The following is an 18179-nucleotide window of genomic DNA, read 5'->3' on the forward strand; positions in this document are numbered from 1 at the left end:
AGATAGGGAGAGAAATGTGCTGATCCCAGTTCCCATGGCCAGCTGCACAAATTCTGCAGCTGACCACTTGAGATTCTGTAAGGTGCTGAGCATCCTCATCCCACATCCCCAAGAATGTCCCCCTCCCTCTGCACAGAGGTCTTAGCACCTTGCAGGATTGGGAAGCATGTTCTGCCATGATTGTTTTGGAGAGCACAACTAGTGGATTTGCTTGTTTAATGATTACCACTTCCATTTCTGGCCCCTGCTCAGCTGAGCATCTCTCTGCTAGCAAATGAGCAAAGCAGGAAACTGCTTACCCTCTACAGTAATGTGTTCTCTGGAACAGTCAGCAGAAGTTTCCTTTCCTTTGTTTTTTTTTCAGTAAGCGACATGAACTGAATGAAATGTTGCTTTCTAACCCTAATATAAAGTGATAGTGCTGCAAACCAGCTCTGTCTCCCACAAGTCAACAGACGCAATACGCAGCTTCTGGTCCGCATCACTGTGAGTAACAACAGCTAAAAGCAGAGTGCTGCAGGAATATTTGAGGTTTGTACACAGGAGCCTGGCGTGCTTCGGTTATGAAGAAATGAATTATTATTAGCCGACACACATGGCTTGAGCAGCACAGGTATGCTTGTTTTGTAAGCAGCAACTCACATCTCAGTCAATGCATCCTGGCTCGGTGAACAGTAATTCAGAATGAATTATCTTTTCAGCTGGAAGAATTATGTTCCTATTCACTCACAGCTTCACTACAATGGAAAAGTTCCTGATTTACTAAAACTAGCAAAGGCATAACACAGATTACACAACATTATGGGGTCTCTTATTGCTATTTCCAATGAACAACACATTTTTGTAAATATTCTCCTGGACAGAAACGTTATTTAGCTTCTCCTCCATTACAATGTACCTAAAGAATTAAAAATGTTGGTAAATAAAGTGCTGCTCAAACTCTCACAGCTTTAGTTGGACATTACAAAAAGTTGAAAGATAAAAACATGTAGACAGTTAAGTAAATAACCACTGCACCGATAAAAAGTATTACATAGCTGATTGGCTGAGCTGAACTAACCAACTCCTGGTAATGTAATTACATGCAAGACATTCCTTCACTCTTAAACCAGTTGCCAACAGTAAGGAGAATTTCAGAATTACTTACTGATAATACAAAAGTTTACATTTCTCTGACATTTAAAATTGGACTTTTAGATAAGTCCAAACTATGTTTCACTAAGAAAATGCACCACAAGTACAGGGGAAAAAACGACAGAAGGCACAGAGCAGCTCAGCTCAGCCTGACAGCCAAGGACCAAAAGGCAGCTGCAGTTATTTTGACCTAAAGAGAAAGGATGAAAGAAAAGGTGTAAATCTGGCTTTTGGTGGAATATCAAGAGGTGATGGACAGAGTGCACACAAGGACAGGCTTTGCCAGCGAGGGGTTTAATTTTTCAGGATTAAAAAACAAAAAACACAAAGCTCGACAAGACAGTGGATGATCAAACATGTCCTTTCTTGATGTGACACTCATTCTCTTCAGAGAGAAATGAGTCTCTCTAGCTGCTTTACCTCCCTACTGGCTGATTTACAGACTGTGGCTGGCATCAGTTGCAAGGAAAGCTATTTGTCACTTCCTTCGTCCATGGCGAAGACCTCTCAGTGTAACAGAGAAACCTTCAAATCCATTTTGTCAGCTAACTTGCTCGACCTGAAATTCACCCATGCAACCGGCCTGGAAACAAACCTTCTTGTAGAGGCTGTGGACTTGCCAGACGAGCCCTGGCAAAACTCACTTGGCGGTCTGGGAGGTTGTCACTGCAGCCACCTACCTTACCTCTTGGCCACAAGCCCTGACATTACAGAGGAAAAGTCACATTGGAAAATCATCACAAGATGATTCAGTTCCTCTCAGTTCCTCCTGCACAAAACCCCATCATTTTATCTTACGTTGTCAAGGAATGTGAAACTGGTAATCTATGCCATTTACTTTCCTAAAAGGATGCGAGTTACTAATTAGAGCTGGAAAGCACTCCCAAGCCAAGCTTCATGTTGGACACTGGCTACTTTTCACATTATTCCGGTAACATTTTCAAGCTCAAGTTCTTGAAAGGAGATACAGAATACCATTAAGGGCATAAAATTTTGTTGCCTATCATCTTGTTTGATCATTTAGAAGTTGTCATGGTTCTACAAAGAGAACGGGCTCTAACCTAGAAGGGATACAACATTTGAGATGGGAGCTAAATCACAGCTCCAGATACTTTTTAAGGGCTTGCTGTTTCTTTGTTCTATTTGTTCAGATCTCACTCAGGTTCATTTTGCAGCCCTGTTGCCTTTGACTAAAATTGCGTACAACAGATACTCTGAATAAAGACTGCAAAGTCTGTGCCAGATTGTCATCTGATACCACTCCTGACTTGCTAGACCAGTGTCCCAAGTACTGCATAGTCCCAGGATTGTCCATTTTGGACAATAACTGAATATTTCTGACCTTGTGTACCTTGTTGGTAAGAAGGCTTTTCTTTATTATTCTCTTTTTTTTTTTTCTCTTTTTTTTTTTTTTTTTAACATAGCTTCTGTTCTACATTTATTCTAAATCTTGGCTACCAGAAATGATGAAACAGACTGACACTGAATTTTCCTCAACATGATTTTTATACTTTTTGGCCTGTATTTATTTGGTTTGTAGAATATCTGACAGTAACAGAACCATAGAGTGGCTGGGGTTGGAAGAGACCTTAAAGACCACCTAATTCCAGCCCCCTGCCATGGGCAGGGACACCTCCCACCAGCCCAGGTTGCCCAAAGCCCCATCCAGCCTGGCCTTGAGCACTGCCAGGGATGGGGCAGCCACAGCTTCTCTGGGCAGCCTGTGCCAGGGCCTCACCACCCTTGGAGTGAAGAATTTCTTCCTTGTTTCTAATCTAAATCTACCCTTTTTTAGTTTAAAACTAAACTGACTCCTTGTCCTATCACTCCACTTCCTGACAAAGAGTCAAGAACAAATACTTACAAAAAACAACCAAACAAAAAACCACTACCCAAACCTTCCTTCTCCTTTCCTGCAAGAAATATACAACCACGAGCAAAAGGGTTATAAAGGGCTAGAAGTAATGTACATTCCATGAATGTGTCAAATAAGGACCAGAATAATTGGGATGACATCTTTACAGGTTGCTTGAAGGCCTCCATGGTAACTAATAATGTGTGGTTCAACATTAGACAGGTCTCAGGACAAAACTACTCTGATTATAAAAGATAGTGAAGATCTACTTAATCTTGTAGGTAACTAACAGTTCTCTTGGTTGAGCTCTAACAAAAAGTAGATTTTTTTTTACAGTGGTATTTTCCATTTTGGCTTATGCTGTTTTTCTAATTAGAGCTGAGCTCCAAATGCCACAATTATAATTTGCACATCAGATCTGTTACCATGTTGCTGGCTGTGACCTCTCCTGCACAGCAGAGCCACCCCACCACTGTGGGTCCTTAGGCAATGAAAGTAGCAGTAAAGAGGTTGCCAGGTTTGCTGAGCTTCTTTGGAGGCTGCAGTACAAATACGTGCAAGCCCCCGTCAAGATATATTCCCAATTACTTACACGCCCCATTCAAGGTACAATATGAGAACTACATAACTGGATAAGTATACAACTGCCTCTTATTTTTCCACCTTTCTACACTAATTAACCATCTTCCATCAGAAAAAGGAACTCTCCATGGAAATCACATGAATAAATTTTACACATTTCAAAGTTATGGTTCCCCAAGCAGCTATAGTGTGACCACACTTTTCATATATACCAAGGTGTTAACAGCATACACAGCAATGCAAAATACTACCGACGTGGAAGACAGCCAAGCTACAGCTATGCAGGACCCATAATTTTCCATATCCTGCCCACTGACTGTTAAGTAAGGTTATTCTCTTCCATCTGGAGCTGCCCAGCTCTGAATCACAGCAATTACAGCAATTCATACCACTTCAGTGCAAGGTGAGGAGGATCGTCATTACTTTCTCTCTACTGCAAAAGCAAACAGCTGATGTTCCCCCAAATGGGTGCCTGAATCTACTTCCCAGTACACCCGCAGGGCCTTTCAAGTTGTCAAACCACAGTCCCAGGCAGAAGCAGTGAAGTCTCTGGTGGAATTGTATGAGGTGTATCCAGACTTTTTGCAAAAACTTCACCAATTTACATATTTGATGTGGATTTAAGAGTTTGTGCTAAAGCTCTGGTGAGCTAATGCATGCAAAGTCCACTGATAGAATAGAATACAGAATCATAGAGTCATTTAGGTTGGAAAAGACATCTAAGATCATCAAGTCCAAATGTTAACTCATATTTCACTCTCTTTCAGGTTAGTCCACGGGGATGCAACTTTGACCAATCAGGTTTGGAAGTCTGGTGCTATAATCACCTGAAGCTCATCTAACCTCAGGACTATGAATACTACAAGTGAACACTCATGAGGTTTAGCAATGCTGTGTTATGCTACAGAACTATAGCATGACAGTAAAAATATGGCAACAAAGTTCAAATAAAGAAACTATATTTCCAGTATATATACACCATGATGCATTTCAAACCAATCTCGTGCAAAGTTGATTCATATGCTTCACACGACTATGAACTTCTGTGGCACAGCAACACATTATATTTTCAGCAGATTTTCTCCTACCATCTCATTTTTTCACGTCCCTATAGTCTTCTTCGAAGCAGTTGTAACTTAACTCTCAGTTCTCTCTTTTTAATCCTTCTTTAACAAGGCAATTATAATTACTGTTCTTTCTTTATTAGCTTTTCCAAGAATCCCTCACGCTGTCAACTTTTTAACATCCATTTCTGGGTGCATATCTTTGGTTTCCTCTGTTGAATGACTCACTATCCAGCAATACACTTTTCAAGTAATTTTGGAACAAGGACTTCTATCTTTTACACCATTTGCTGATGTCATATGCTTTCTTTCAAACATTGTTGCTGCTGTTGTCACTGTTACAAATACTCCTTTATGTTTGTGGGATGCCCAGTGGGCCCTCAGCAGTTCCTTGATGAGTTGTTATACTCTTGCTCTGAGCTGCACAAACCCAGAACAAGGTGCTCATGATCTCCATACAGTAGGTAATAGGAAGATACAATTGATGTGGTCTTAAGAACTATTTTTTTTAAATAAAAAAGTTAAAATATGATTGTTGCAGTCATTTCTGTTAAATTTTTGGTTTGATTAAACTCAACAAGAAACTCTAGATGAAACTGAGATGTAGACTGGGAATTTGAAGATGACAGAAAAGTATCGTTACATCTGAGCATTACCAGCAAATATGGCAAACGCATTTGAAACCAGTAATGCTCTGCCCAGTTTCAGCTTTGCAGTAGTCCTGCCACCAGATAGCATACTGCGTGTTACCATCATACCATAATTGCATGGCAGATGTGATTTCTGCATCTGTGAAACAGAAACTAAAAGAGTTCTAAATCCTGTCTATGGATAACCACTACTCCCATGTATCTGGATTGGGATTTCAAGGACTCCTAAGTACGTAACAATGCAAAGCCACAGGGTTCACTCACAGCCAGCTGTTGTAAACAGCATGTCTTGGTACCTACAGATGCATGACCTGACCTGTTCCCACTGAGACTGTATCACTGTGAAACCAGTCCAGCAACTGGAAGGGAGGAGAAAGCTGTAAAATAGTTAATTAAAGCTGTATGTTTAAATAGCTACATCCTAAAAATACAGCCTGTTCTTGTGGGCAGCCAGACCAGTTCCCTACTGGAACTGGACCTTAGTGGTTCAAAGAAACAGGAAGGGAAAGAGAAAAATAACAGAAATAACATGCCTCCTCCAGAGAAGGCCATTTCCTCAATACTTAATTCACAACTGAAAAGAATATATGGCGTCACGCCAAACTCTGGGCAATGCAGATGCAATCAAGGACAGCCTCTCAATGTATTCACTGATCCCAACTCTGTGAAAATACATAAATACATAAGCTGGCACCTGCTCAAGAACACGTTAGACCAGAGCTCAGGACTTGGTTTTCCAAATGACAAATAGCCATCCCAAGCCTCATTTGTTATCTGGGGCTGGATCCCACATCACTTCTTAGAAAAAGGGGTTGAGCATTCCTCAGTATAAGGAGACATCACATAATAATAAATCATTGTGCATATTCTAGAGAAATTTATTCAAATGCTGTTGCATTTCTCAATGAAGCATCAATTTAATCTTTCACAGGGAGACAGTGTGCATGTGGAAACCCATACAAGGCTTGTGATATAGGGGAGCACGTGATTTTATTATAGAATTCTGCAAAGTGAGGCTTATGCCCTGTTTTAAAATTGAAGGTTAAAAATACAGCTGTGACAAATTATTAGCACTGCAGGTGAATGAGACATCTCTTCCTTTTAACCTTAAGAAGGCTTTTTCCAACAAGGCTGCCTGCTCTTCTCCATCTCCTCGCTGGTAGTTACTGGTACAACGGTGATACTGAGTGCGGTGGCAATGGAGACGTGAGCCTCCATCTGAGGCCCTGCACATGACATGGCATGGTCCCTGCAAACTACAGGAGTTTGAGATCAAAGTGTAAGTCAAGAGAGAAGGTGTATAGGTGGAAAAACAGGGAGGTGATTACACCTGAGAGACAGCAGCAGTCACGGCACATCTGCTGCCCACCTCCACCATGAGAGACTGCAAGCACCTGAGGGACAAGATATTCAGAAAGATCCCTGCTTCTGCTCATGCCTGTATCAACTGCATCTTTGCTCAGCCTGTCGAGAAAGGGGAAGAAACCTCATCTAGGACCCAGTTCCTCCCCACCCAGATCACTAGCTGGGCCTGGCTTGCTGTGCCACAGATTTTCATCCCTGGCAGCTGTCTGCAACAGTGGTGTAAAGGAGAGAAGCAAGCAGGACATGCTGCAGGCTGTCAAGTGTAGGAGATCCTTTGCAATGGGGCTTACCAGCGATGCTTTGCTCTACAGGAGCACATGCAGCTCCCCAGAAGATGCCAGCAAGGGGAGGTGCACAGTCAGGAGACCCAACAGGGCTCCTCTCCTGGAAGTGCCTTCTGCATGATTTGGACACAAAGACATCCTGCAGAGGCTAAGCCCTTCTCTTTCAGGATAAGGTCATGCATTTATTTGTCTGCTTACACTGTTCAGCCATGCAGCTGACCCAACTGATACCCCCGGCATTATCACCCTTCTTCCACCTAGATGAGAGGACGCCTACTCCAACAGGACTGAAATAATGCCTGCAACAAATACAGTGACAAACTTCCACCCACTTCAAAGCCAGATGCAGACCAGAAGCCAGCCCTTTGTTCAATAAAAAGATCTGCTGAAATAAAAAAAATAATGAAAAGAAAACAAAAAGAAATTAACAACCAGTGTCTGGGATTTACTTAAAAAAGCTGCTAATTTCACGGAGTTCAGGGATTTTGTCAGTGAAGGTTATTTTCTTGCTAGGGAAAGAAAACAAACCACAAAACCATCTCTGCTGGTCTTGTACCTCCTCCCCATTCTTCATGCTCTCTTCCTTGTTTTTTTTTAATACCCCATTCTTGAAAAACTGGTAGATTTACTCACTGTCATCCAGCCAGGGCAGCCACAAGCTGCTCTTTTGTTTCACCCATGAATTGAAGGAGAGACCTATTCAGTGCTAGACTGCAGGGGAGCCGCGCTGTAAAACAGTGGCTCGGACACGACGCAGCACAGCCGATGAGCAAGTGCATGGAGGAGCCCCACCACCACGCTGCTTGTGAGAGCTGCCTGTTGTTTGCTTATTTATTGCTTGCAACCCTCTTGTATGATTATCTAGGAAACGGCTCTAAACCCCTTAGTGCCTGCTGCCAACAGGCAGCTTTCCAAACATAACCAAAACCCGCTCCTTCCATTAAACAGATATGGGAGTCTCCACCTCAGCAGATTAGAGACTCACCCACAATCAGCTCATGTAAAGGGGCTCTCACAGTTGCTGATTTGCACCAACTTTGGACCAGACCCCACCGTCTGACATCTCACTCCCCGCAGACCTCCAACAGCACGGACAAAGCACAGGGGAGTGAGGGGGAACTGCCCTGGTCCAGGCAAGGGGAACATCTCTCGAGCAAGATTTCCCCCCTGCAAGCCTGTACGGGGCTGTATTCTTGGCTCTATCAAACATGCTCACTGATTTCTTCAGCAAGTTGGAACCAAGCACTTTAATCCTCTGTGTTTTGGCTTCTGTATTGTGTTTTAATGCTGGTCTCAAAGGAGTGCAATTGCCACAGCTAAGCAGCAGCGCTGCTTTGTACCAGAATTGAACTACCTAGAGAATAAATATGTGGGGGAATTTTTCCTTTGCATGTACTTTACAAACAAAATATTCACATATTTAATTTAGCTTGAAGGACTCCAAGCCACCGATCAAGGCAACAGGCAGAATGAGAGCATGTATTAATGTGTTCCTTGCATCTCACCATATTCATAACTCTCTACGTAAATAACTAGTACGAAGGATCTCTAGCACAAAGAATTGTATTACCTCTGCTTAAATACTGAAGGGACCTTTACTATAAAAGGTATCGCTGTCAATTAAAAATAAACATCGGACGTTTTTAGGATTTCCTGCCTTCTAACAAACTACTTAGTCATTCATGTGATGAGTTACAAAACTATTTTCAGAAGTTGTACTTCTAGTCACAGAGGCAAAACAAGAGAGATATTAAGTTATTCTTTTCATCTGAACATACAGAAATTAAAACGTGCTTGTTTTAAACAGACTTTAAGGCCCCCTTTGGCAGTCTGATGATAACCTGTTCTATAGTTGGAATGAATGCTTACGTTTTAAGTTAGCATTTTATGCAACAGTTGGGACATTTTAATTGCAGATGAACATCTAGTAACCAAAAAACCACACTGGTACTTTCATTAGATATAAAGTTTTAAATGTCAGCAAGTAAGCTTGTTTTTCAAGTAGGAACATATTTCAGTTTTCAGGATGACAGAGTCACTCATCCGAAAAAATCAGTTCCACTTGCTAAAATAAGCTAACTGGTTTAAATATATGCAGGGCTAGGACAAACAGGAAGGGCATTTTCTGTTAAATGTTTATCTTTGTGCAATTGTTTTGGGTTCTGGATTTCTAACTTTATCACCAAACCACAAAAAAATCATGGAAATATTTTATCTTCTATGCAACGAACTCCCAAGATCACATCAGTTCTCATGCAAAACTAAGGCAAAAATCACTAAATCACTGTTGTGAAAACTCGCATGTTCAAACTAAATTTACCTGTGCAATGTTTTAGCTTGTGAATAGGTACTATAAAGGTGGGCTGGTGAAACCTTTGACAGAATAAAAAGCATCACAGGGTTATCATAAGCATTTGCCCACAGAGCTATGGAAGGACAATGGCATTTCTGCTTTGCAGCAGGTTAGTAAACGCTATCCAGCACAGCATTTGCTTTAGAAACAGTCTTAAGGGCTGGATAAACATGGACCATTCAGGCACAGCCAAAAGTAGTGCTTAATTCAAAAGTACCCTTGGAGCTGGGATTAGGCATCTAAGCTCCTTATTCAGTACTGGGCAAAAACTAGGTACACAGGAACAGGATTCATAAGCACCAGCACAGCGTCTTACCCCTGACAGCAGAGAATGTGGAGGAGGATGGATGGACATGACCCTGTTACTCTCGCCCAGGCAGGTAACGAGCTCCCTGCTATATGCAGACACAGTCAAGTTTTTACCCAAAAAAAAAAAAAAAAAAAAGCCCAACCCCACAGGCAGCCAGACCTTTCAAATCCCCTGCCCCTTTCATCTAAAAGCTCTGGGGCTACATCTGCAGTGCTAGCATGAGAGTAATTCATGACTGAAGCCTTCCTTTGTGGCAGCCTGATCTCCTCCCTTCCCCAGCCTGGCCTGCAGAGCATCTCGGATCGCGAGTTCCCAGGAGCTGAAAGCCAGGAGCCGGCTGACCTGCGAGTACCTGGGGTACCCCTGTGTGAGAAGTAAATCATTTGCCAGAAGAGCTCACCTGAGGCTGAGGTTGCCATGACAAATGATCCTTTTGTTTAATACTAGGGTAACTGGGCATACTGACTTGTAAACCTTAATGGCACGGAACTAATGCAAACCCTCAGGCAGCTATTAATCACGTTTCCATTCCAAATATTTTAAAAATAGATGACTTGTTTTTGTTGTTTTCTTTCAGATACCGGATATCTGATGAAAAGTGTTCAGCTGGCTGATTAACCATCCCTTCACCGGCCCATCTGCGAGGAACCCACTATCACAGGAAAGGAGAGGTACAGCATCTGTCCCCAAAGACACGTACATGTACCTGTCAGCAGGCAGTAATGTTCCTGCTACGTACCTGGAACATGTCCTACCACCCACCACCAGCAGCAAGCTAGTTAAACTTTGAATATTTGAAGATTTATAGCCCTTCCAGAAGACTTAGAACTCTCTTTTAGCTTCTTGTTTCCCTATTAACTGCCCAATCCCTGTGATACTGCTAGATTTGGCTTTCTAAAGGTATCCTGTGGTCTGCAGTCTGGTGGGCTAACTGGAAGCATTGTGAAAACATGTCCCACCAAATGTAAATGTCCTCCCGCCTACTGAATGTCGCCTTGTTCCCAAAGCCTGAGTGAAGGCTACCCAGAGCTCCTCACCTACCCTCCTCCCATTGTCCTGCGCCCCTTTCTCATGCCCCTCTTATTCATCTGCTCTGGGACATAGACAGTCCTTGTCTTTTCATTCTGCCTTGATATATTAGTTCTTCTTGGAATGGACTAAACCTTTTGATTTCGTCTTGGGCTTCTCTTACTGACAAAAAAAAAAAATCTGCTAGAGAGGAGGAAAGCTGGGAGTATCCTTCAGTGTATTCCTATGGCTCCTTCTACGCACAGGAACACCGCTGCCTTTATTCACACAGCCCATCCTCACAGGCTGACTATGTTAACCCCTCCACACTAGAGGAATTGCTAAATATCTACCGGAAAAAAAAAAATCTGAGCTGGCAGAGCTGTATGCTGAACTTCTTTTATACACAGGCAGAGCATATCTGAACTCCACTGCCTGCCTGTCTGCAAGTGGGTGACTCCACTCACACACGGGGGCTGGCACGTCCTCGTCTCTGGTGAAAAGATGTGCAGCTCTGCAGAGTGGGTCTTAGTGCTGCCTTCCAGCTCTGTAAGCTCCCTGTACTCAGCCACAAGTCTGCCAGTGTAGCAAACCTGTGGTATTACAGATTTCCACCTATGTGAATCTTTTGGGAACGCTGTCACCTGAATGTCACAAAGTCAGACCTCCCCTGCTGTCATTCGGGGTAGCTTTCACAACATCAATAGCTTAAATGAGTACAAGAAATCTTTCCTGAACAACCTCAGTGTGGGATCTGCCTCTGGGGAGGCAGCATCTCTTTTCCCCCATAGCCCTTAAACCAGGAACACGCAACTCTGGCATTGAAGAATTGCCTTTTCCTTAAGGTCCCTAAAGAATACCAAGCACTGAAATCTTAACCCCGTATATTTTACTGTAGCTTGAGGCTAGCAATGCAGGTAGCTCCCATAAGAAAACAGCAACCAGCTGTGCATCCAGGACCCTGCTTTTGTCCTGTTGCTTGCTACCAACAGCATCCTGACACGGGACAGGCACACTCAAACCTCCAGTTTATGCTCAACTTATGTCAGGTTTTTTTCCTACATTTAAAAAGGAAGCTTTCAACTGAATGTTATTTTCACAAGCTACTCAGGGAACGGGACTGGTAGAAGAAGATAACAGCAAAAAAAAAAAAAACAACAGCAGAGGTCTTTCACTTTTTAAGTGTTATTTTACACAAAATGAGATGCACAGTCTTCTGCTTTCATTCAAACAGAGCCAAACCTGAGGACCATTTAATATCAGTAAGAAAATTCCTATGAACTTAAATAAAAACAAGACCTCGATGGGACATACTAGCTTTTGGATCTTTGGCAATGCAAATAGCATGCAGAGGCCTCAAACAAAAACAGTTTATAAAAACTTTGCTGGAAGACACTGATTCTGTGATTTTTCACACTTTAATGTTGGAAAATAAGGTGTATTTCTAGCAAGTACTTCAAAGGAGGAATGCCTTGCCCATAAATGTCTGCGTCTGTTTAGTAAAGTGGAATGTGAATGTCTGTGAAACCAAAGTGAAAACATGGGGCTATGGAAAATATACAACATCGTATATGAAGATCAATTCTAAACTTTTACATTCCCAAAGAGTTCAGATGTTACTATTTTCAGATACACCTACGGTTTTGTATTATCTTGTTCATGGTTAAAACAGTTTCAAAAATCTGCTTAGGCAGGCTAGAAAAACTAAACAGAAAGCCTCTGGAAGAGAAGAATAATTTCTTTCTTTTCCTGTCTTTTATGACATCTGTTAACTGCAAATAACATACTATTATGCTGCAGTTTTGCCTAAGACCCCAACGTGGTAGACACTTGCCTTTCATATCACTGAGAAAGCATTAACTTCATCCAAAAATGCATCTGCTGTGTTCACAAAAATTAGCAGCCCAGAGATCAACGTTGCTTTTATGGAAATTGGAAAACATTTCATTATTTCCATGGGCTTATGAGCTGGTCTCAAAAATTCTAAATATGTTTTACTAATAGAATTCATCTTGTTAATAAGCTGGCATGTGAACCCTTTTTTTTTCCGGCTGCTGAAAGCAGCTTGTGGTTTGCTTTTATTCTTTTGAACACAATTAGCAAAGCACTCCAGCAGCTGAATAGACCTATTCATTTGAACAAATTATTCCCTGGCAGAGTTTAAAAAAATCTCCCCCAAACTCTCTCCCCATTCTGGTGTAGTCAGAAGAGACACAAAAGCCTGCTGTCATTAATCTTGCCTGGCTTTGCCTGAAAAACACAAGTGGGACATGCACTGTTGAATATGTTACATTTTTACCATCTCTCTCAGTGCCATGACTGAATTGCTTGCTTCTCCCAACCCTTATCTTAGCTGGTGTACAATCCTAATTAAAAGGCTGACGTAAGGAATACACACGGGGAAGAGTCTGGCACGGATGTAATGGATGAGATGATAAACTTTATGAGCACAGCTACCTCCCACATAGCTTTTGTAGTGAGCTGTTGGAACTTGAACAGTTGCTCTGATGCTGACCATTTCTCATTTCAGAGGGCTGAAAACATTAAAAATAACAGACTTGCCCTTTCTAATAAGTAGTAGCATCTCGCTCATCTAATTAATCTGTGTAGTTCTGTCTCTGTCCTCACTCTTTCACTGAGATAACTTTACAGGCAAACTGGGCTCCAGTTCCCTTCTCCTGCAGCCTATTTTCAGTAATGCAAAAAGGACTGTGGCTAGGATAAAATCCACACATTTACCTAGTGAACAATGCTGTCATGTAGGTAACACAGCAGAAATATTTAATTAGTTGCACTTTCAGTTTTTAAATGAGAAGAAAAAACAAGCCATGGGTGGTCTGTAACCTCAGAAGAGCAAATATCCCTGGCTGTAAAATCATCCCAGCTCAGAATACCGGGTTAGACATAAAAAAAAGCATTTATTGAATCCTAGGCCTGAGCCAAGAACAGAAGGTGCATTAAGAACTTCCAAACTGCAGCCTACCACCAATTCATTAAGTGTTCGGCATTATTTAATAAAAATGGCTTATGCATATACTTTAACTGAAACGCTATTTATTCATAAACATTTTTAACTAGAGCATCTGTTGGGAGTTACACACACACCAATTCAGAGACAGTTTCAAATTCTTCTGTCGAGTAAAAGCACGCAATTACCATTGCTGCCTGACCTAGGTTATAGGTCTGCATGTGGAATTTGTCCCATATTTTGCTACTAAACCAAGGGTCTCAACTGCATCATAAAGACCAAGATATGCTGCTGTTAATACCTTGGCAACATGTTAACATCAGAGAAGTGAACAAATGTTATAGTTCGTGTAACAACATTAAAGCCTTTTGTCCCTATGCCAGAACCCCAAATACGAATGGATTTGGGGAAAAAAATCTACCTTTGGCTACTTTATCAGAGAAGACAGATTCCAAGAAGTAAATAAAATGGTCAGGCTTTCTACAGAACATGATGCTTGTTGAAAAAATAATGCAATGGGATGTTGCAGACAGTGAACGTCAATGTTTTTAGTTCCATCCTCTGCAATTACTGCCTACCTAAATACAAGATGCCTTCTCAGACACTCTCTACATCTCTTAAATTTCACAGCTGTTTACCTAAAAGGTTTAATGAAGCTTTTTTCTTCACAACAGAGATTTCTTGACAAGTCAGAGAAATTGCCTTTTCCACACTTTCCTGCTCACTCACAAGGTACACGTTATGCTACCTTCGCCGTCGTCACAGTGTAACATCCCTGCAAAAAAATACAGCAATTTCTGACATGGGAAAGAGGTATCCAGAACACATTTCCTGACTTTTTTTTTCCACTTCTTCCTGTGTGATTTCACAGCTGGAGATGAGGATGACCAGCAGTCTTTGACCTGATAGTCCTCCAAGGGCCACATATGTTCTCCAGTCCAGCAATTTGACAGCTGCTGTTTTAGGACTTTGCCCTTTCTGTCTCCCTTATCTTTCTTTCTGTCATCTGGTTATTTTCCATTTTTATGATATTCTTTTTTGGTAGATAATAATGCCTTTAGGATTAATGTTGGCAAGAGGCCAGGACAAAATGGCAGCGCTAACTACTCTTGTTTGAGCTAGGGTCACTGTGAGATAATTTAGGCCATAGATCCAGGGCCCCATTTTCCCATAACACTGCAAAAATCCACACAGAGAAGCAGAAATGCTAAATGCTTCAAATCCAGATTTGTCTGAATTTGTCCTCTTGGGATACAGCTTGCAGAAAAGGATGAGGATTATATTTCAACACCCGCTGATAGGACTTGAGATAGACTGTACCACAGACTGTCTTTCCCCATAGGTTTTGTTTTTAGGAGCAGAATCCAGCAGAGAAAATCTGTCTCTGTCACTTCCCAGCCCACTCAGCTGAATGACCTCTCCCCAGCGAGTTTCCCTTGGAGAAAACAGCCCTGGTCAGCATGCTTTGAGGCTAATATTGCCACTTTCCTCCCATGCTGCCAGAAGAAGTACTGTTAACGAGGTGTCCACTATGCACATATCTTTCAGAGAGGAAGGAACTAGTCCTCAGTTTGGCTTTTTATTTCTCCACATCATTTTTTTCCTTAAGCCTGAAGACTTCACTGAAATGTTTGTCCTCTCAACATGGCAGTAAGACAATCAGTTAAGGGAATAAGAACCATCTCCTTCTCACTGACCATACTGGGGAAATGCAAAATTCATCATAAATGCTTTTGCATCTGAAGTCAGATAAAATTCACATACTGTTAATGAAATAGCACACCTAATGTTTTCGCTATACCCAGCCCACGGCTAGCCCTCTTAAACAAGTTTTATTTTCCCCATTGTGTTAAGAAGCTTTAAAAAAATGAAGTATGGTAGAATCTGCTGAGATCCATAGACATTAAATACCCACGTAATACCAGGACATTCAGTGCTTGAAACCAAACCTCTTTTCCTCATAGCCAAGATCTGAAGCTCCTACATGGGAGCCCCAGATCCCTAGACCCTCCACCATCAGCTTCTGGAAAGTCAAGAACTGCTATTTCAGACAAGAAGAAATTGCAGTGGGTATAGATAGATCATGAGTCCTCCCTCCGCTCCAGTGAGAATGGGTTGGGAAGCGTTCAGAAAGCCAGGTGGGATGGGAAGACCAGGAAGAGAAGTAGAAGAGTCAGTAGCAGTAGCCCCATGCCACTGCCTCGCCGTGGCAAAGGCTGACACTTCTGAGCACTGGAGTGCTTGGAACAACGTAAAAGGCTCTGGATCCCAGGTGGGAAGAGGATATATGGGCAGGCAGCCCACAAAGCCAGACAGAAAAAGGCTGAGGATGAGGCAGTGGGGAGCCAGGCTCCCCTGCAACAGCCAGGAGCATCACCAGCAGACGTCTGATTGCAAAAGCAACCATGGACTGAGGAAAAAGGATATCTGGCAGCAAGTACAAGGGTGTTCAAGGAGTATCCTCAAAAAAACAGCCTGCAAAATTTACTTTCTCATGGATGTAGTTCTGCTTGACCATAACAGGGCTCATATTTGTCCAGTGGCCTTTTCTCAGCACCTATGCTAAACAGGCATACGGTTTGCAGTGGGTCCCCACCCTACAGAACAGCAAAGCTTCTCCACTCCCTGCTCCAAACTGTTCTCCCAAACACGGCCCAGCACCCATGAGCTGGGCAGAAAGCATCCTGAGCTCTCTGCAGTTTAAGACTTTTCTCATCTGGGAAAATGTCACATAGCCTGGACTAGAAATCCCACAAAACTCTCTGGGAGTGACTGGATCTTTACTATTAGATTTGTACTTCCCCTCAACCAGAACCAAGAAGAGGCAGCAGTTTTTCAAGGTACATGTCTTGTTAAGTGACATCTGCAAGAGGGCACATAGAGGGAAAGGGAAGGACAACACAAATTAGTCCCATGCCTTGTTCAAAATTCATTTAGCAGGTTCTTCAGAGAGCAGCACCTTGAACGCACCAGTTGGAGTTTCTCTTTCAACTCAAGGCAAAGAATGTCAACAAGACTATTTTCCTACACTCTGAAAGCTCCACAGTAAAAATACAAGCCACCAACGTGACTCAGCATTACATTCTAATTAGAATATTTAAATAAAATATAGCCACGCTTTTGCTTTGAGCTAGAAGATGATACCTCCATGTGGTAGAGACAAAGCTTAAAGTAAAGAGATGAGGTAGATGCCTAAGTGGGAGCAATCAAATGAGGGGTTTGGGTTGCTTTCTTGAGTTTAGGGCATAAATTCCCCCAAATCTTTCTTTAGGAAATTAAAGGAGGTGCTCCGGATGTCCCACTTTTTTTTTTCCTTTCAGCTAAGGCGATGTCTTTCAAGCCAATTTAGCCTTGCTGGAGCATTTTATTTCATGGTCTGCTTCACAGCAACACTTGAATTTGCTTGAAAAACAACATAATATAGTGCCTTGGTCTATGAAGCCAAAATTTCTTATGTCTTCATTGGTTCATTATCCCTCTCTTTGTAGGCATGTATGAAAAAGGAAAGTTTTGTCTCATGCTCTTGACTGCAAGAGATTAAAGTTTTTCCCCCAACAGTCATTGTTCCTATGGAACTACTTGTGTTACAGCCCTCATTTCCTATGGCTAAAATGGACCAAACTCTCTTCAAGCACCTTCTCTTTCTTAGTGTATTTGGAAGGCTTACTCCCTATCATAGGGAAGGGTTGACTGTCAGGGAAGTACTTGGGATAAACACAGGACAAGTGGCCATAGATGATGGTGCACAGACCTAAACACATCTATTGTAAACCTAAACACATCTATTGTAGCTGCTATTTGCTTTAACCACACACACAAAAAAAAAAAACAGATTGCATAGGCAAGGGTGGGTTTTTACAACTGAACACAGGTGTTCCTGTCCTGAGGAGGGCTCACTGCTACTTTTGCTTTAATTAGGAGAGTGTTTTTTAAAAAGATGCTGATACCTGAAGCCTGTTGTTAAGTACTTACATAATCATCTTCATGCAGACCTTGCTTCTGAACAGAACTTTTCACCTCCAGGGAAAATTTCTCAAACTCAGGCTTCACGGTCCTCAGCAGAGTGATGGTTTGGAGGTACGAGTATGCCTTCTTTGCTTCAAGGTCATGCTTGTCTCCTCTCCTCCAAGAACCATTTCCTAAGCGAAAAAAAAAAAAAAAAAGGTTATTTCCAACTCCAAATTAGGTACCACTACAGGACCACCTTCCTTTTTCCACCCAAAAGTCCCCTCTCCTGTACTGTGAGGAGATGGCACAGTACGAAGGAGGTGTCCTGCTCCAAAAAGAGCTGGAAACCAGGCAGTGAGGAACAGCTGGTGGGAAGTAAATGTGCAAACAGAAAGACAACTTTACTCCCATGCTGTGCTTGCTTATTTTTAAGGGGTAGGCTGAAGTCTAAGCATGAGAAGACATCTCAGAGCAAAAAAACAAGCCAGATCCTGAAAACACAGATATTTAAGTTAGAACAAGTGAGGGAGGATCTGACCACAAAGTTTTTATATCATATCATCCCATTGGCAACACTCTTCAGTCCTGGGCAGTCAGAAAGGCACCAGTAAAGTCAATAGTATGATCATCACCCTGAATGGGAGGCAGATGGTGTAGT

The 18179-nt window shown here is 42.1% G+C and overlaps 1 protein-coding gene across 2 annotated transcripts in view; it reads right to left on the minus strand.

Annotated features, from left to right (window-relative positions):
• NPR3 (natriuretic peptide receptor 3) overlaps window positions 1-18179 on the minus strand; it is a 48055-nt gene that overhangs the window by 18516 nt on the left and 11360 nt on the right. For both annotated transcript variants that reach the window (XM_040542128.1, XM_040542127.1), the window contains exon 3: window positions 17546-17712. In XM_040542128.1, coding sequence (XP_040398062.1) covers window positions 17546-17712 — 167 coding nt within the window. The remainder of the gene's footprint in view (window positions 1-17545; window positions 17713-18179) is intronic.

Source organism: Cygnus olor, chromosome Z (genome assembly GCF_009769625.2).
Source record: "Cygnus olor isolate bCygOlo1 chromosome Z, bCygOlo1.pri.v2, whole genome shotgun sequence".
Classification (NCBI taxonomy): Eukaryota; Metazoa; Chordata; class Aves; order Anseriformes; family Anatidae; genus Cygnus; species Cygnus olor.